At 40.5% G+C, this 20,440-nt stretch overlaps 1 protein-coding gene across 5 annotated transcripts in view; it reads left to right on the top strand.

The window, feature by feature from the left end:
* RUNX2 (runt-related transcription factor 2) overlaps positions 1-20,440 on the top strand; it is a 238,790-nt gene that overhangs the window by 172,686 nt on the left and 45,664 nt on the right. For all 5 annotated transcript variants that reach the window (XM_012664649.1, XM_012664648.1, XM_012664647.1 and 2 more), the window contains one exon: positions 6,089-6,262. In XM_012664649.1, the coding sequence (XP_012520103.1) occupies positions 6,089-6,262 (174 nt within the window). The remainder of the gene's footprint in view (positions 1-6,088; positions 6,263-20,440) is intronic.

The following is a 20,440-nucleotide window of genomic DNA, read 5'->3' as shown; positions in this document are numbered from 1 at the left end:
TTCTTTCTATTTTTAGTAGAGACGGGGTCTCGCTCTTGCTCAGGCTGGTCTCGAACTCCTGACTTTGAGTGATCCATGCGCCTTGGCCTCCCAGAGTGCTAGGATTACAGGCGTGAGCCACCGCGCCCGGCCCATCACCTTCTTTTTTGCCGTATTTGCTTCATCTATTATTTTGCTAAAATATTTTAAAGCAAATATCAGACATTATGACATTTAACCCTTAACTATATGCTAGCCCTTATAAAAAATAAGAACATTTTCTTACATAATTACAGAAAGCACCACTTCTTAATATTTTAAAAGAATGCATATTCATGTTTCCTCAGCTGATCCCCAACCATGACATTTTAGTGATTATCCTCACCACAGCCTTTCTTTTGTTACATTTAATTGCTTGCCTTTCTTCCCCACTACACTGTGAACTCCTTAAGGGCAAGGAAATCACCTTACATATTTTTCTGTCCCTTCCTCCTTACAATACCTAGTGAGATTTCATGTAGTAGGTATCCAGTATACACTAGCTGGACTAACCCAGATATGGACATGGTACTGATTCCTTATTGATGCTCTATTGCAGATCTTCCTTCAAACTTTATTTTATTGAAAAATATATCTTTGTGGTATCCAGGATAGAAATAGATATCTGATAAGTGAGTGCTTAAAACCAATTAAAACTACTACTGTAAAAGGATGAGCTGCCAAACATCATCCCCAAGTGATCAGCACAATGACTCTGCTATGCCATGTTAGGGTGGACCTGACATTACCTGGTGCGTTCTTCATGGAAGGTGCCTTGTTTTGTTTTTTGTGAGTGCATTTTGGCATCCTTTAGGAGGAGCGATCTAACTGATGCAGCGCATCGTGTTGTGGATACAGTGTGTAGGGTGTGACGTTCTGGCTGGGGGGCCTTGTAGTACTCCAGAGTTGCTAAGCATTTCTCAATCAACTTTTATAAAAATGGGAAAAGTAGGTCACATCACAGAGACAAGTTTATTTTTGTAGTTCACAGACTACATTTTCAGAGTCTTCACGTACTGGTTTCAGATGTGTGATTTTTGAAAGCAGAAATTATAATGGTAGTATTACTAACTTTCACTGTGGTCAGGGAACAATGGGCCGATTAGCTAGACTACGACTTAGTGACTTAACAGTTCCTCATACGTCTTTGCTCTAAGGATGTGTGAATGCTGTGACCTTTTGATCACGCTTTCTTCTTGTGCCCCTGAATTGACCGTAACAAAAGTCATATTCAACCAAACACACTCAACTTTTTGAAAGGAATCTTTTCTGAAAACTACTTTTTTCTTTTCTATTTTAAATTCATTTTTAATCATTTCCCCTGAATGACTGCTGCCGAACTATTATGATCCAAAATAAGCTGGTTGGCAACGGGAGAGAAAAGAGCCCTGGACCAGCAATCAGGAAACCTGAGTTTTAGTGCTGCCCCTAACCATGTGACTTTGGGCAAGTCATGTCCCCTCTCAGGGACTCGGGGTCTTCATCCTCAAGAAAAGTACATTGCTCTAAAATTTAGAGTCTAAGCGATTTTTGTTGCCCTTTTTATCTCTCTGATTCTAAATGACTTTCAACAGTGCTTAAGAGTTATATTGAGAGCAAATGGGATTTTTCAGAAAGAAAGCAAGTTTTTACTTAAGTGTGTGTCCTTCAATAAGATTTCAATAGGAAGCAACCATAAAGCCTTATCTCTAAAGAAGGGATTTTCCCCCCCTGGAATCACTACATCACCAAATAAGAAGAGATGAGGTTTTTTTGGAGGGGAAAGATAGTGTTGTAATATGATATCCTGGCCCAGAAAAATTTCTTTCCATCAAGGTATTTATCTAAAAGAGAACACTCATTTATTCATGTATTGTGTAAATATTCACTGAGTACCTGCTATATGGCAGGCCCTGAACTAGGTTGTGAGATTATAGCTGTAAACAAGACAGAGCACTCATTCTCATGGGACTTAGAGTCTTGTAGAAGAGACAAAAATACACAAGATAATTATAGATTGCTGTAAAGGAAATAAAGAAAGGGTATGCTCAACAGGTTGGCAACCTACTTTGGTTATGGGAGGCAATGCAAGGCCTCTTGTAGAAGGTGGAGCTCACCCTGAGGTCTAAGGGATAAGAAGGAGTGGGTCATACATGGAATCAGGGGAGAGCGTTTCAGAAATGTGGAAAGGTCCAGGATGGGAAACTGAAAAAGTGACAGTTTGTCAGATGTCCAGAGAGAGTTAGGGTTTTAGACTAAGGTGTGCCAGTAGAAATGGAGAAAACCAAATAGATTTGAGACGTGGAGTTGAGATGGACTTAGTAATGGATTGAATGTAGGGAGTGAGGGATAAGGAGAAATTAAGGAAAATGCCTAGGTTTTTGGATTAAGCAACTGAGTGTCTAGTGTCATTTACTGAGATGGGGGACTATTAGGAAGGAATAGGGTTTTTTGGAGGGAAAAATCTAGAATTCTGTCTTGAATATACTGCATTTAAGGTACCACTGAGACATGCTAGGGAAGATGTCAAGTAGTCAGTGCGACACAGAAACCTGGAACTCAGGACAGAGGTCAGAGCTCCACCCAGGAATGGGGGAGTCATGGGTGTGAATAGGTGGCCTTTAGTACATGAGACTGAGATCATCTTGGGCAGTGGTTCTCAATCCTGGCTGCACATTGGATCATGTGATGTGCTCTTAAAAAATAACTTTTCCCCAGGTCCCACTATCAGAATTTCTGATTTAATTGAGCCGATGTGGGGCCTGGACATCCATATATTTCAAAGCTCCCTTGGACATTTTCTTATCCAGCCTGAGTGGAAGGAGCATTGCTGTAGGGAGAAAGTGCAGCTAGAGAAGAGCATCCAGGATTGAGCTTTCCATAGAGTGTCAATATAACACCAGTGTTTTCCATTCTTTATGCAGGATCTTCCTGCTCCTGCTTGGAAGATCTACTCTTTGGCCCTTTAGATGAGGTTTGGTCCTCCCTGTACCATGGCAGAGTACCCTGTCCTTGATTTAGTCAACGTGTCTTTTGTCTCCTGTGTTCTTGATTTCTGAAGGAATTGCCTGAGTGCTGAAGATTTAAGTACATTTCTTTCAGCCCATCATTTGAGTGTTACCCTGATGTGGTTTAGTGATAGTGGGTGTTTGTCATGGTTGAAAGATGAAGAACCTGTTTGGCTTTTGCTCTTCAATGTACTGTAAGAATTTTGTTGTGGTTGTGGTGGTGGCTATGAAAGGGCAGATATCTACAAGGGAAAATACATATTTTTTTTGTATCTATGTATATGTGTATATATACATACACTCAGGTAGACACACACACACACAGACACACACACACACAAACACACACACACACACACACACACAGATGTTTCCTCGAATAATCTAAGGTGCCTGTAGATACTTGGTAGTTCCCTTTGAAGATAATTTCCAAAAGGTCATTGAGGCTTTTAAAATTTCACCTGCTCTTAAATTTTTCACACTTACCAAGTGTGAAAGCTATTCCAAGTCCTTTATTCTTGCCTACAAGCTCCTATTACTCCCGAAAGCACTGGGCTAAGAGAAAATAAAAATGTATTCACACATGCACCCACTGAGCTCACATCTTACACAGTCTTTGTGAAAACCTAATGCAAAGGCTGTAGAAAGCAGAGGCAAAGCTTATTAAATTTTCTTGCGACCCATGGCCCACATAAAGTTCCAGTGTATAAAGGAACCATGCAAGATCATGTAGCCCTCCCCTTAGTCCTCAGGGAACCTGCCATTCCAAAAATATGGCCTATTAAAAAAAATAACTTCCACGGACAGTTCCATAAGCTTCCTTGTTAATGTTTACAGCTGTATCAACACCACACCAATACTTTTGTGTGTGTGTATGAGGAACAGACTCCATGGATCTAGCTGTGACAAGTACTGTATAATTCCCTAATTATGAAACTAGTTAGACCCAGAAAGATGTACTGATGGAAGTTTGATGAGTTAGGCTAGGGCCATTTGTTTAAGGTAATGGATGAGTTATTAACTTTGTAATTGAATCCTGGCTGCTATGTTGAAAACCTGCCTTGGCACCTCATTGGACTTAGTTAGTTCTTAGGTGTCTCACTGTGTATGATCTGGATATTTTCAGTCCTCCATAGCAGCTGGATGGGGAGGGAAGAGAAGGCTAGAATGCCAGAGTTAATGGTGCCACGTGATGAGTGGAGAGCTCGGTTAACTGGGTCTAGGACCATAGCCTCGTCCAGGCTGAGCCCATCAAAAGCTGATGACCACAGTCTAGTTGTTCTACCTGTGCAGGGCTTAATCACTTCATCTATGAACACTTGTCAGGGTCAAGGAGCTGTTTCGGGTCATCTCTAAAAGTCGTTTAGTGCTAAAATCTACTTGTAATGTGGATAAAAAACCATAAGTGGTGGGGAAAACAACCGTTTACAAACAGTGAATTTCCGTAGTTTTTTCATGATTATTTTTCTCCTAGGTCTAATCCCTCTGTTATAGCAGATTCCCAAAACTTGCACTGGCAGGAAATAGGGTGGTGGGTGCATTTCAGTTAATGGGCCTAGTTGGAACATGTTTGACCGTGGAGACAGCTACACTCATATTACCAAGCCTTGGCTTCCTGTCTGTTTTCTTTGGGCTGGGTAGGCAATGAAAAAGGAGACAGGAAAATACATTTTGGGGCAAATAAAATAAGGAATTTGTCTTACGAAGACAGCTTATAGTTGGGAAATTCTAATGTTCAACTTAACTCTCTCCTGACACATTCCTCTTGTCCTGTATTAAGTGGAACATGAGGTGTTTGCAATATCCATAGAGTAGTGAAGAGCTCCCAATTCTTGAAGGCTTTTAATAATCCTTCTTCAGTTTTTTTTTTCTTTTATAGATAATGATCCTATTTCCCTTGTTTTTTTCTTTAAAGGGCAGATTCTTAATCTAGTCATCATCTTAATAGCTCTTCTTTGAATCGGCTTCAGTCACTTAATAATTTTACTAAAATATTGGGGCAACATTCTAGGGCCTCACTGGTACAGAACATGGAGGAAGGAACCACAGTCTATTTCTGTTTATGTGTTAGGCATTGTATTTTTCCACCACAGCAGCACTCTACAGATTTGTACTTAACTATATTGCACCCAGATTCAGAGGTTTTTCTCTTATGCTTGTACCAAGACACTACTGTACTCCTTTGTTAAGAATGATCTGATGATTTTTAAGAAGTCTTAGTACTTTGGGTATATTTTAATTTTCATATATTTCTAATTCCAAAATTTTCTTAGGTTTTAGGCTTGAATAAACTAGAACTAGAGAGATACAGAGTTCTTTTTTCCCCCAAATAACGGATTGTCATATTCACATGTTTACTCAGAGACTATTTTTTAGTTTCTTTTACAAAACCACAGTCTTAGTTTTAAAATAAAAAAGCATTCTCTCTGATTTAACAGAGTTTATTATATGCTTCCCAGCTTTGGCATATCACGAAATACCCAGATTCCACTTGAGAATTTGAATTTCCTTGCTTAACATTTCTGGGTTTTAAAATTTTTTTTTTTTTTTTAAATCTCTTATAGGGATTCTAGTTTTGAGCTTTAATTTTGCAGAAAGGGTCTCAGTAAGGGATAGTTGTAACATTAAAAAAAGTCACTATAGTCATCGTGGAAATTTCTCTTTGACAAATGTGTTTGTGTTTCTGCCCCAGCTTTATGACATCAGTATGTCTATCATGCATGGACTCCTGAACTTTCAGAGGAGGTTTCTTCCATCATGAAACAAGCAAACGCTCCCCGGTACACACTCACCTTTCCAGTTTTTTCACTGAGAGGGCAGAGGAGGTGCCTAGTGTCTGGCCTCAGAGTTGCCTCTGGGACCCTCAGCTCTCCATACACAGAACAGAGCTAGGAATGCTTGCGACCAGAGAATGCTTATAAAGCAATTTGAAATGGAAGGCTTTATGTAGATGCATCATTATAAATATCAGTATTGATAATTCCTTGGTTTAAACTCCCAGTATGTATGTTCACATATCTATTTAGCATGGTCAATTGTTCAGCTAATTAATATGCTTTTATTTTATGATTTGCTGTTTCCAGGGCACAGACAGAAGCTTGATGACTCTAAACCTAGTTTGTTCTCTGACCGCCTCAGTGATTTAGGGCGCATTCCTCATCCCAGTATGAGAGTAGGTGTCCCGCCTCAGAACCCACGGCCCTCCCTGAACTCTGCACCAAGTCCTTTTAATCCACAAGGACAGAGTCAGATTACAGGTAAGACAGACTCATAGGTTTCACTTGCTCAGACGCTGGCAGGCTGGGGGTGAGGGGCTACCACATGAGATGTGTTCACGTGAGCACTCCTGGAGCTGTGAAACAGCTTGTTATTAAAGAATCAAGACTTGAAGATACTGATTTCTTTGATATTCAATAATTTTGGGATAAAATTTTGGGGGAAATTTCTACTAATGCTGTACTCTGCAGCAATGTCAGTCTACACATTGGTGGAATGGTAATAACTATGCACTTTGGGAGAATGTTGTAAGTTTCTATATTGTATTCAAGTGGTGCAGGGGATAACATCACACCCTGTCTATTAGAAAATTAGTGTTACTGTCTCAGATTTGGGCTTAAATTTCTTACATGTATAACTGTTCCATTAAGTTTTCTTGAAAATTGCCCAGGGCTAACAGGAAGCCTTGATTGGTAGTTATAAGGCAAGGTCAGCGAGTAGCTGATTGGGCAGACAGAATTCATTTCTGATTCACATTTAGCTCCACTTCCTAATTTGATGACATTTCTCTTTATACATTCTAGTAAGCTGCTTCCTTTACCTTTCTTCTTAGACATTCACATCAGCATTACATTACAGAGTAATCATTCACATTTGATGCATTAAGATCCCCAACTCTTTTCTTTTTGGCCCATTTTGCAAAAACAGATCTTATTTTAGGATAGTTTGATTGCTTTTAGGTTATGGTGACAAGAGAGTGTGTTAATTATTATAGATCTTTAATTTGCAGATCAAAAGTTTTGAGAACAGAAAGGAGCTCTACATGTCATTCAGTTGCTATCATTGGTAGAGGTAGACTAGAATAGAGGGAAAATAAGTCAAAACATATAGTAAACCCTCAACATGGATCTTTTTTAGATTAGATTTTTATTCATAGTGGTTAGGCTCCAGTGTCCTTCATGGTCTTAAAACATAACTGTTTATAAACTTAAATGACCTACCTGTCCTTCTCCTCTGCCTATATTATGTAAATGTATTCTTAGATATTTACTTAGAGTAGTTTTACTTTCTGTGGGTATATGTATATTAGTCTGAATATATGGATTTATGTGAGTATATATTTAAAAAATAATATAGCATTGTAAAAATAAAATATGTAAACACTGAAGAGAACCAGATACCTGCATCAAGGAAGAAGATTAGAGCTCTGTGAAGAGTGGCCATTTTTAGTCTATGTAAAACTTTAAATGTTGACATGTGGGAATCAAAAGGTTAGTGTGGTCACCAGACATGTCCTTGATAAAAATGCAAGGGTAAAGTTCACACTAATGTGAATTTGAAGCTTGTGGCTATGGTTACTGCATTTAAATTAGTGAACTTTGGATTATTGATTAAGGCTCATAATAGCTTTCTTTTGTCTTTATATAGCCCTTAGATTCCGTGTGTGTGTATGTGTGTGTGTGTGTGTATTTGTTTGTAGAAGCATGTGTGTGTGTGCATGTGTGTGTGTATATGATTCGTAATGGACTTACGATGACTAGTAAAATATATAGATATATGTTTTATGATTCGACAACCACTGGCTTTTATAAATGTTTGATTTCTATATTCTAATCTTTAACTTTGCTAATTATGTTATGTTAATAACTAATGCTTTAAAAAATGGCCTTTGGAACCTGCTTGTTGCTAGATTCACTTAAGAATATGCTTCTCTCAAGGTTTTGTCCTTAAATCTAAAGAGGAGATCATAAGATAGATCCAGAGGACATTTTAGAACCTAAACCTACCTTAAATATCATGAAACCAAAGGCTGGAAAAATCGTGAAGAGGATCTACATTTTAGCAGCATCCCCGCCCACCAGGTGTAAGTGCAGAGAGTGAAACTCTGAGCAGGTGCGGGGCGTGTTCATGCCAGAAGAGCATCTAAGCAGATCAGGAGTGCGGCCGTCCACAGACCTGGCTCTCCTCCGAGTGTCAGCTTCTCTTTACTGTCTTCCCTGCTGGGAGGCTCAGGAAAGTTAAACTTCTTGTCTGCATTTGCACAGCAAGTTAGTGGCAGTGAACGTATTCACTGAATGTATTTCTGAAATATATATACACTGAAAATATAAAACAAGTTTATTTCTAGGTACTGATAGCTTCTTGGAATTTTTAGAAGAATATTAGCTCTTTGTGGATTATAGTACTAGTAGAATTGATTTATAAATCAGTCATTGTCGTTGTCTTCTTCTTTTTGTTTTTTAAACATCCACAAGGTATTGGACCCAACAACTTTTCTCAAATATTCTAAATTTGCATATGTACACATACGTTACGTGCCACCCCTACCCACTCTTGGCCATTTGAGCTTTCTTTAAATGCTCCCACATTGTTAGTGAGTTAACACAAGCATCTGCCCATAACAAAGGATGTTCAGAGTTCTACCGTGACTCAAAGTTTTAGGAAAACCCAAGAACACCTGGAGCAGCAACAATGTGAAAGTGAATTGAATAGATTTAATTTTTAAAATCTCTGGATCAGTTTTCATGTTTAGTCAATAAAGTATGATTTAAGGCCTATCACATATAGAGAATTGGGTCTTAGGTAATACGGGGGAGAGAAGAAAAGTGCTGCCCTTGAGTTAAACTCTAGTTGAAGCGATAGTTCTCCTTCCCAGCGCTCACGTACCACATCCTGTGCCCCAGACTGTAATGTTCCTTGAGTACACATTCTTTTCTCTCTACCCCTTTACTTAGGCTATTGCACCGATGGTAGTCTCTGCTGACAAGATTCCACCCATTTTTTGAGGTTACTTCCTCAGGAAACGGTCTTGGAACTTTCATCCAAAGGCTGCATATCCATCCTCTAAGCTTTAGTTGAGATTGCCTTATTTTATATTAATAGCCTCTTTGTATTTTGCCCCCTCTATCCTGCTAGATTGTAAATTATTTGAGGGATTTATTACACGGATTTATTTTCTTTTGTGACTAGCACAGTGGTAGTATCTCATTGAATGCTGAATTAATGAAAGTTCAGATGAGAAGAAATCATTGTGAGAAGGGCTGGGATATCATGCCTTTCTTATTAGCATTAACTCTTCTTTCTAATTTTCTATCCCAGAGTACCATTGTTCTCTGGTGATGAATAATACAGCTTAAGTCACATTTTAATAAAACACTCACATAGTTATACCATTTGGTTTTATTCCAGTTTAGGAGCTACATAATTGCATAATTAAATTTAAATTTTTGAGCCTTGCCTGTAAGGGATTTTGTAACTTCTTTGCAATATACCACATCTGCATTTTAGTTCATGTAATCCTTTGGACACAGACGTTCGTAACAGGAAGGGTCCAGTTACCTCTCATTGGCTTGGCATTCTTGGTATCTCAAGCTCTTACCCCAAAACTGGAGATAATGGTCACCACTAGTTGTATAGTCACCACTAGTTCTCCTGCTTGCCAACGTAAAAGTCAGAAGACTTCTTCAGACTCCCAGAAGAGCGAAACGAAATTACAAATCATAAATAGAGGAAGTCATGGGCATTTAGTGTTTCACAATTAGCCTTCTCCAGTATCTCTTGCAGTTCCTAGGGCCAAAGGTTCTAGCCATGTGGTGGGCTGACATCTGTGTAGTGCGTGTCTGGTGGTGACACTCTGTGGGTCTTTAGTGGCCGATGTTCAGCCTGAGGGCCCAGGACCTCCCCACACCTTCCTGAGGAAGTTGCTTCCTTTAGACTCGTTTTTATCATTCACGCATCTGCTGCCTGTCCCTGGGTTCCAGGAAACACCTATTGTGTCACAGATGTTCACTTCTTTTGATTCAGAATGTGGTGATAGCAGTAGAGTAAGGATAGGATGTTAGGAGATCTCTCTCAAGATAATCACTGTTTTAAACTCAGTATCCTCTAGATGGTCAGCTATACCTAAAAAAGTTATGCTGATCAGGCCCTTGGGTTTGGTAGGTTGGGACACTCTTCTCACTTTTGGGGTGGGGGCATGTACTGCTATTCTCTTATTCATTCATTCAAAAAATACTTACTGAGTGCTTACTATCTGCCAGGCATTAATTCAAGTGAACAAGAGAGACATGGTTTCTGCTCACAAGGAGCTTACATTTTAGTGAAAGATATAGTCAATAAATGGGTAAATATGCATACATAATCTCAGATAATAATAAGTGCCATGAGAAAAAGAAATAGGGTAATCAACAGAGAGCAGTCTGGGGAGGGAAGGAGCTAATTTTGATTGGAAAGTTGGGAAAGGGTTCTTTGAAGAGCTTTGGAGATCTGTGAGGAACAACATTTCAGACAGTGGGAGACTCATGCGAAGGGAATGATAAAGAAAGGCAGGCAGGGGCTAGATCATGGAGAGTCTTGAAGGCCATGATAAGGAGCTTGGGTTTTGTTCTCATTGCAGTGGGGTGCTGTTGGAGGATGTGAAGCAAGGGAATGACATTATCTAATTTACATGTTTAAATACAATCTGTTTGGATGCTGTGTGAAGAATGGACCGTAAGTGGGCAAAGACAGAAGCAGAGTTTTATGTTCAGGCAGCTACTGCAATAGCCCGAGAGAGTTAAAGATGGTAGCAATGGAGATGGAAGGACATTGAATTAATTCCTTCCTTCCTTCCTTCCTTCCTTCCTTCTTTCCTCCCTTCTTCCCCTCCTCTTTCTTTCCTTCCTTCCTTTCTTCCTTTCCCACAACTCTTGCTGATGCTGATGGAAGACAGGACTTCAGGGCTTTTGGCCTAGGCAACTGGAAGATGGTGGTGCCATTTACTGACATGGGAAGGATTCAGGGAGCATGAGGCTGGGGTGGGGGTGGGGAGCTCAGAGAAGTCATGGGGAGAAAAGAAGAGGATTCCAAAAAGAAAGAGACTGAACATTCTCACTCCTACAGCAGCTCATAACACTTCTCTTACAACTAGGAAAGGGCTTCCCCTCCCATGAATCTTCCTAGGTTCCACGATTCCCTTTTGTGATTTCCTTTCTCCTTTAAAAGCAGCTCTCGAGTCTCTTGTTTCTTAGTTGTTTTTCTGAACACTCAGTAAAAGCTGATTTTCCCTGTGTGTAAATGCTGAAAGTGCGCGGGGCATGTTTTTTTCTTGGCACGAACGCCCATTTGCAGTGGCCCTTTACCCAGGAGTAGATTCTTGAGTAGATTCTTCATAGGCTGCTAGATAGTCCATCGTGTTATTTAGGGTGACTTTCTCCTTTTGTAATGTACAAACAATTCATTTGAAGTTTCACCTGCTGTTTCCTTTGGATCCTAAATTAATGTGTCATCGTATTTCATGCTTTTCTCTCTCCCTGGACACCCTTCCTTGTATTATTTTTCTAAACACATTTCTATTCTTTCTTCAAAACTCAGATCAAATGCTGCCTCCTCTGTCAGGCCTCTTCCAACCTAGCCAAGCTGAGTCAGGCTCCCGTGCCGCCTTTTACAACCCTCGATTATATCATGTTCCATGTTTACTGCTTACATGTTCCGTGTTCCATGTTTACTGCTTATGTGTTCCGTTTTCCGTGATTACTGTTTACATGTCTGCCTCCTCCATCAGACTTTGGCATTTTTAAAGTCTAGGGCCGTGTATTCATCTTTGTGTCCCCTTTGTCTTACATAGCACCTACTTTTGGTTTGGTGATGAATGAATAAATGGGTTATTGACTTCTTTAGGAAGTGTGACCCACTATTCTCCCAGCCCTTATATTTTTCTAGTACCTATTTGATTGAATTACTATTAGCTACCATTTAGTAAATGCTATCCTGTGTCGGGCATTATTCTAATGAGTTTAACTTGTCTATTCCTCGCAACAGCTCTTTGAGATAGGTGGCATTATTATGGAAACTGATGGTCAGTCAGAGAGGTGAAGTAACTCACCCAGACTCCCACTTACAACTGGTAAGTGGTAAATACAGGAGTTAAAGGCGGATCTACATAGCTCCAGGGCCCTGCGTGCTTAACCACCAAGTACCCTTGGGAGGCTGAAATGCACTTTTATCAGGGCTCAGTTTCCTCCCATTTCTGTACCTAACAACTTGCTTTTATGTAGCTCTTTACCTACCATTTACAAACCAGTTTTGCGTAAGTTCTTATTGAAGCCTTGAAACAGTTCTGAAAAGTACGTATTTTACAGATGGAAGAAATTGATTCTTGGAGAACTGACTTGCTGGAGCCCACGTCAGCTACTATAGTTGACCGTGAGTCCCAGATTCCTAGAGGCAGTCACCTACATGTTGTTGACAGTCCAAGTGAGATGTGTCCTGAAGTACCAATTTCTTTTTCTTCTCTCCATTGGGTATTATTTAGGATCCTCAGAGATGATATTTTCATAAAAGGGAGTTAGCATTAGGAGTATGTGAATTATACTTTAAAGTACAATATAATCTTTGATCAAATTACAGTTATATAAGGCGTGTATTCAAGGTAAAAAAAAAACCCCAAAAAACAGCTTGCTAGACATCCTGTGGAATAGTAATCTTATCAGCAGTTACCGTGACTGAAGTAGTTTCCACTCAACTTCAGTTTGATTCTGTACTCCCTTGGCAAACAGTTCTTTAAAAATTAAGGATTTTAGCCCATTAGGCCAATTGGGATTAGGCTGTGTATATGTTTGGCTGTCCTCAGCCTGGTTCCTGTGCTTGTCCTGAAACATTTACCAGCGTAATCCTTTCAGAAGTAGGAAAGCACAGCTGAGTGGTGTGTGTCTCAAATTACCGTTCTGTTCAAGTGCTGATTCTTCAGTGTGAAACAAGTTGGGAGGTGGCGGTGGCTGCCAGTGTGAAGGAGAATGAACCCACGAGGGGCTTGGGGACTGTGGTGAGCAGGAAGAGTGACTGCAGGGTCCCCTCAGTGTGAATGTGGAGGAGGGCGGGAGTTAAGTGAAGTCTCAGGCTTCTCAGCTACGGCGGCCTTACTCACGGGTAGAGAACTTGTGTCTTGAGGAACTAAAGTCACCACACTCAAAGACAGGCTGTTGGAAGTACTTTTCTTTTACTTTAGTGGTGCTGTGTTTTAAATTCTGAAGTTAAAGTGAAATCTTACCCTGTCTTCTTCCTTCGAGATCTTTTGGGCAGGACAGCTGGGTAGATTTGCTGCTGCTATGCACATGTGTGAGCAGGAAATCTCTTTAGAGGAGGTTGCTAGTCATGATTCTTATTTTTATAAAGGGCACAAATCCTGTGTGTAAACACCATTTCACCTTCATTCCACTCTGGCAGCCACCTTATGAGAAAGAGTAGACTTTAGGTGCAGCCTGTGCTGGCTCTGAAGAATGAAGCTTCATAGGACCCTGGGAAGGGCTGGTGGTCAGCATGTCATGTTGCTTAGCCTGTTAGCAGCATCTACAGATTGGCTTCTTAAAGGTGCTTTGTGTGGATTTCTGTCAGTTGGCATTCCCTTATTAACTGAAGATGATCTGACTTTATTATGCTTTTAGAAAAGTAGAGGGGTGTGATATTCTGAGAAAAATTAATTTCTTGTTTCAGAAACTTGCCTTTGTAATTTTCTCCTCTCTGGAATATGACGCATAGTTGATATCTAGTTGTGACAGGAAGACCTGTCTCCCACATAGTGCCTCACTTTGTCCTTCTTCCCCAAGACTGTTGCATTTCTAGCCTGTCTGGAGGTCTCTGCAGAGGAAATCTTAGTTTCATTCTTCCATGCTTTCCCAAAGCATCATCTTTCACTTTTTAGTTTTATATTTAGTTTTGGTTTTAAATACATGTATATATGTATGTATATGTGTACACACACACACGTATGCATACCTATTCTCTTTACTTTTCCTTTGCTTAGGGACCTTTCTTGCCCCTTTTTACCTTTTGTGATGGACTGTGGGCAAAGGGATCAGATTAAGAGACTAATTTTGAAGGAACTATTCAACCTACCAACTAACCCAGGAGAGGGACATGTCAGGCATGCCATTTGGTACAGTGGATGCTCTGGTGTATTTCGATGCCTAATTATGAACAGGCACCCAGGGCTTCACATAGAGAGTTGGTATACATTGGCCGTGCAGTATTAATAGCAACAATAATATATTATAGATATTATCAGTCTAAAAAGTATTTTCATTCCATTTTTTTCATGTTAATATATGCAAAAGTATTCCAGGAATAAACTTGTATGGCAGTACTCCCAGTTATGATCACTGGATTCTTTTAGGGCTTTGTTTATTGTGATGAGGACTTGCTTTAAAACAAGAACTTACTTTTAAACTGTTAAAAACAGTTGGTTTTCATAGTCTTTAAAAGACAGATTTAACAGAAGAGTTAGTATTGTGAACGCTATTTAGAGAAAAAGAAAACTGGGGCACCAGGAGATTTCTGAAACCCTCAGAGATGAAATTAGTAATCTGTGTCTCAGAAGGTGAAGCATGACAGGATGGTTTTAGGCAGAGTGGGAGTGAGGATGTAGGGGAAAGGATTAAGAATGATAAATGTTTGGAGGTGTCACCAGGGTGAATGCTGGGAAGGGAAAATGACTTTGGATGAGCATCACTGAGGACCCAGCTGAGGGTGGAGACCACTGGGAGAGCAAGCAGCACGATTATGTGATTATCTCTGCAGTGGTGATAGTTTGTGTCTAGGCGTGGGCTGTGGTGTGGTGGATTGTCCGTGTGAAAGAAGGTATCTCCTAGGACTCGGTAGGACTCAGCACAGGTCAGGGAAACAAGGAAGATGTTGAGCCAGTTATCAGTATGGGGGAGTGTCCTGCAGGTTGGTAGATTATAGTAAAGAGGGAAGAACTTCTAAAGAGGAGTTGACCCATCTTGCAGACTTGGACAATGAGCAGCAGCCAAGTGGAAAGGGTAGGAGGAAAGATCTGGGGGCATACGAATTCAGGTGGGAAGAAGAAGCAGTGTCGTATGGAAAGGTCTAGTGTAGACAGGATCTCTTGGCCCTCCTTTAGCCATTTCTCGCGTGGCAGATGGAGGTCCCACACCTCGCTCTGTCTTTTTTAATACTTCAGTCTGATGCTGTTTCTTGAGACACAGTCCTCTAATCCTCTGGCTATGTCCGACTAGGTCAGGATGGGTCTACTAATATTCTGTTAATATATCCTGAGATTGTGTTAACTTTTGTCAGCCCGTCACACTGGCTCGAAGTCCATGGACAACTCTGCTCCTGGGGCAGGCTTCTCGCATCCTGTCTTGCAGTTGACTAAAAGCAGCACTGTGCTTTTGTACTTACTCAGTTTCATCATGTCCCTTTCACCTCCTCTTTCCATCTTTTAGGATTATTTTATAGCTCCTATTCATCCATTGTGTTAGTTATTCCTCACTACTTTGTCTCATCTTGAAGCTTGGAAAGGTTGCTTCTGACCTTTTAAGACTTTGGTGAAGATGCTGGACAGAACTAGGACTGTAATGCCCTTGAATATGCCATTCTGCACCTCTTTCTAAGCTGGCCGTGATCTATATTAATGACCACTTTCTGCTAGGCCTTTTATCTAGCTATAAATCACATTAGAGATAAGGCATACATCTTGCTGATGTCCAGATACACAATAAACAGGTGAACTTTCTTCTCATATACTGCTCTAGTAATTCCAGGAGATAGGTTTTTAGTGAACTTATTGTGCTTCCTGATAGTCACTGTAGAGATCAAGTGTGAAGAAGTTCTTTGTACACCAGCAATTGGAAGTGACTTAAGTGTCTTTAGTGGACTGCAAGCAGACCAGACAAACCATGGCTCCAAAAAACTAGTTGAAACTTAGATTTTATCAACAGCAATGTCGTGCCATTTTCCAAATACAGTAAATGGGGTAAGGGAATGTAAAATGTATTGTATTTTGTGTAGTAAACTTTAAAGGCATTATCTTCAAATAATTTAACAACTGTCATATGAAATAGTAATCCCAGAGAACAAAACTAAGATTAGTAGTGAGTGAAGTTACAGGGAGACATATATTATTTAATATAAGGAAGATCTTTTTAGACCCTGGTCTGTCAAGTAGAAGCCCCCTGCTTGCTAGTTACCATGACTTTTTGCAATGTTGTGGGATATAATTCATCTTGGAGCAGAGGCTTGAATTTGTCTAAAGCAGCAAGCTGCTCTCTCTTATCCCTCACTTCTCTTGGGCATTAATTTCCTCTTATGCATGTTTATTCTGATCTTTTTTATTTAAGATCATTCTTCTTGATAGGGAAGATTAAATCAAAATAGTGTTGGGTAATTTTCCTCTCTCTTATTAATAAAATTATGCCCATTGTTCTCAAACTTTGGCACATATAAGCATCACCTGGGGAGCTCATTAAATGTGCAGATGCCCAGGCTTTACCCTTGAGTCAGAAGGGATGAAGTGGACCTGGCCCAAATCACTCACAGCTGCAGGCCCATTGCCCCAGTCTCACCTGGCCCATCCAGAGCCAGTCCTGATCCAGCCTGGGGGCATTTCAAGGGCCTCACCTCCATGGTCAGAGGATTTGTGGAGGCAGCTAAGTGCCCTAAGCCTGAGTGCAGCCCCTAGACTCCACCCTTGTGTCCATTCCAGCTGCTGTTTCCCTACACACCCTTCCCTGCGTGTCTGGTCCTAGACTGGACCTCCGCCCCGTTTCTATTATGATGCTGCCACAGGGAGATTTTAAAAATGCGTATCTGATTATGTCATCTCATGCCTAAACACCTTCTAAGGTGCTCTTCTGTTGCAGTTAGGCTAAAGACCAAAACTTCTACACAGCCCAGCAGATTCTGCAGAGCTGGCTTCTCCCCACCTGTTCTCCAGTCTCATCTCACACACATTTGAACCTTTTGTCAGCACCCCAGCCACCCCCTGGGTTTCTATCAGGTCCTCAAAAAAATGATACTGTCTTCTTCCCAGGAACTTAAAACCCTCTTATCTGTGCCCCACCCCCACCTCCACTCATATTCTGGATTTCTGCTTGCCATTCAGGTCTTGTGTTAATCATCACTACCTTAGAGAAGCCTTCCCTGATGCCCATGTGTAGTTGGAGTCCCCCACTGTACGTTCTTATGGTGCCATGGACATCTCTTTTTTAGCACTTTTCACAGTTATAAGATTATTTGATTAATGTCAGTCTGTCCTACCCAAGTGTAAACTCCATGAGAGCAGGGATCAGGTCTATTTTTATTCATCATTAGTGTCCTTAGTGCCTAGCACAATACCAGAGTGTGCTCTCATAAATATTTTTTGAATAAATGAATGAATGAATGTCTGGCTGGGAAGACAATTCCTAGAACCATGGATATCACTATGCATCTGACAACAAACATCATCATGCCTGGCGACCTTTTGTAACACCTTGTCGTATCTGATCCCCTGGTTGTTGACACCAGCCTGATTGAATCACGTCACTACTATGGTTTGAACTAAGGGTCACTCCCCTTGGCCAGCACCACATCCCAGTAATATTTCAAGTTCTGGTCCTACCCATTTGTATCTTATTTCTTTCCCTCTTCTGACTTTATCATTGAGGTCCAGGATATGCTAAGGCTGAGACCAGTTTAGGTGTGCCATGTGGTATAGCCTCTTGGTTCTTCTATTAGTTTTTATTTTAAACAAGAAAAGGCCTTCTTTTTCTGTAAGACAGTTATGAGTCTCATCCAGCCAAAAGTTGGTGATAATTAAGAGGTACTTCTCATCATCTTGTCTTAACAGTGCAACTTCCTTCTGGTTTTTCTTTTAACATTGTGTTATAGGATATGATATCTTAGGCTATACATATCATTTCTCATTCTCTTCCCTGCTATTGTCACCTAAGATTTACTAATTCCCTCTTTCCATTGTTTGTATTGTAACCTAAACTTTTGGCATGCCTAGTGCACCCTATATAGCATCCAGTTTTATCCCAACATTTGCTGCTTTTTTTTCCTAAAATTTTATTTTAAAGCTCTCTGAATCATTTGGTTCAGTCTCCTGCTAGGTGATTCTTGCAACCACCTTGGTCAGTTGGAGAAGGTGGGGACAACAAAGGTGTCTGAATCCTGCTCTTGTGTCTTCTCTGCTGACATGAGCCAAATGCTCTGTGATGGGAGATGCCAATGAGTTTCAGCTCTGGGCAGCTAACTTTTGTAGCCACTCCAAATCAGCTGTGCATAGCTTCAGTAATTTCTGTTGCAGCTGTTGTCTCCAGAAAGGACTGAGGCTAGGGAGCTCACTTTTTGGAGTAGTTAGAATCATAGCATTTTGTAGCAGGGAAACATCTTAGAGGTAACTCAATCCATTCTCATTTTACAGGTGAAAACAGTTGAGAGTCAGAGAAGGTAAATTATTGGTCCACGATTGCACAGTTAGTGCCAAAGCCTCCAGTCCAGGGCTCTTACTATGTTTGGAGGAGGCTCTTTGTTTTGAGACTGTTTCCTATTAGTCAAGAGAACCAGAAGTGAGAGAGGAAATCTCATTCTAAAAATCCAGTCTAACTAAAAGGGTTATTAGAAAAGACATAAAATTTAACATTTAGTATTTAGTGTAAATTGTTTTGAAGTGGGAATCTCTGTGTGCATGAATGTGTGTATGTGTGACTGTAAGTATATTTATATTATGAATGTCAGTAATATGACAGAAATAGTTGAAGGTAGGAAATGGTAAATCTGCCCCTCTGTGTTAAGATTATTGACTATATTTGATTCTGGTAGCAATTAAGAGGCATAGTTCTAAGCTAGTAGACTCTATATATACTTCATTTTAAATACCTAAATTTTCTGAAGAAATGTTTGAGGTTTACACAGCCTGATTTGAGTACTAATTAGGGAAAAAATGGGTGGAGGGTAAGGGGTGGGAACGTGGGGATCTCTAATTGTACCCTACTCTCTGAATACAGCAGGTACTCACTGCAGACACTGAGCTTTGGCAGAATCACTGGCTGTCCTGGTGTCATGTTACACAGAAGCCTGCTGGCAGCACAAACAGGAAGAACCTTTTGTGTGCTGGTTCAGGCTTTGCTCCCGTTGACTTGTTTCCACCCAGCTCTGCGTGAAGTTCAGCACCATGTCCATGGTGTGCCTTGTTGTGAGCCATTCTTAGAAACGCAGATCCTTCTTCACACCCACAAAGTGTTTATAAAAGGAGGCTTGCTAATAGCAGCTACCGCGTTTTCACGCGTACTTTCTACTGGGCTTTTGTAAAGCTCTCTGTCTGCTCTGCTTCCCTCCACTCGAACCTGTGCAGAAAAGAATTTGACGTGTTTTTCTAGAGTCAATTCATTTTCCCAGGGTGCTTCTTTAAATATCCTATCTGCCCTACTCTTCATCTCTTATTGTGACCCCACGTGTTTAGAGTTCAATTATGCAGATGTGAAATTTGGCTTTTCAGTTATTTGAAAGTATGGAAGCTCTAAGAGCCCACGACTCTTTACATATCATTTTAGGAGGTGCACAGCTGCCCTTCTTCTTCCCTGTATGAATGACTGAACTTCAGAAGCTCTGGTCCAGCTCACAGAAGACAGTTTGCTTTCCTCATATCCACAGGTTTACATAAATGGTTGTCTCTGTTTTTGCCTGATGAAAGACAGCTTGAGACATACGAACCACCTCTCCCAATTAGCATTTTCGAGCACCCCCTGGGTACAGTTGCCTCTGTACTTTTATGTTTTGTGGTTTATAGAATGGAAAGCAGATGCAACCACTCTCCAAGAAGTCTCAGCTGAAGGAACACCACCCTAAAAGGAGAACTTTTAAAATCGATTCTGACATTGGTACTCCATGGTTCATTTCTATCTTTAGAACTTTTTTTAAAAGGACAAGTTCGTGCTCGTGACAGACTTTGCCTCAGTTGAAACCAATGCTGAAGGGATTCCTTATGCCGAATGATTGTTTCTTTTTTATGTCTTTCAATGGCTTCCACCTCAGATTAAAAAAGAGGAATTAACCTGAACTCTTAATTAATAGCTAGATTTGGTCTACTCTCACAAAGGAAATCATGATTTCTTCAGGAGAAGAAATTCTTCTGTAATCTGCGGTTGCAGATCTAAGGGGTCCAATAACTAGCCTTACCCTATATACCTGGTGGTAGTTCTTAGTAAGCTTTCAGAGCACTGGGGACTGTTTTCTCATTGGTTTTATTTTCAGGGTCTTTAGGAGCAACATAGGTCCTCTGCATCTTTCTCTTCTCTTTCATTTAGTCATTTCAATTAATCACATCCTACCTGTGAGTACAGCAGGCCTATTAGGTAAGAAAAAACTGTTTTTCTCTCTCAAGTTGATGTTACAGGTCAAATTTGATTACTGCTTCCCTCTAAAAGCCCCTATTTTAGGTGGCAGGAGAGAAGTCTGTG

This window comes from Propithecus coquereli, unplaced genomic scaffold, assembly GCF_000956105.1.
Source record: "Propithecus coquereli isolate 6110/MARCELLA unplaced genomic scaffold, Pcoq_1.0 Scaffold90, whole genome shotgun sequence".
Classification (NCBI taxonomy): Eukaryota; Metazoa; Chordata; class Mammalia; order Primates; family Indriidae; genus Propithecus; species Propithecus coquereli.
The sequence above is the reverse complement of the archived record's forward strand: the minus strand, read 5'-3'. Positions and strand labels throughout refer to the sequence as shown.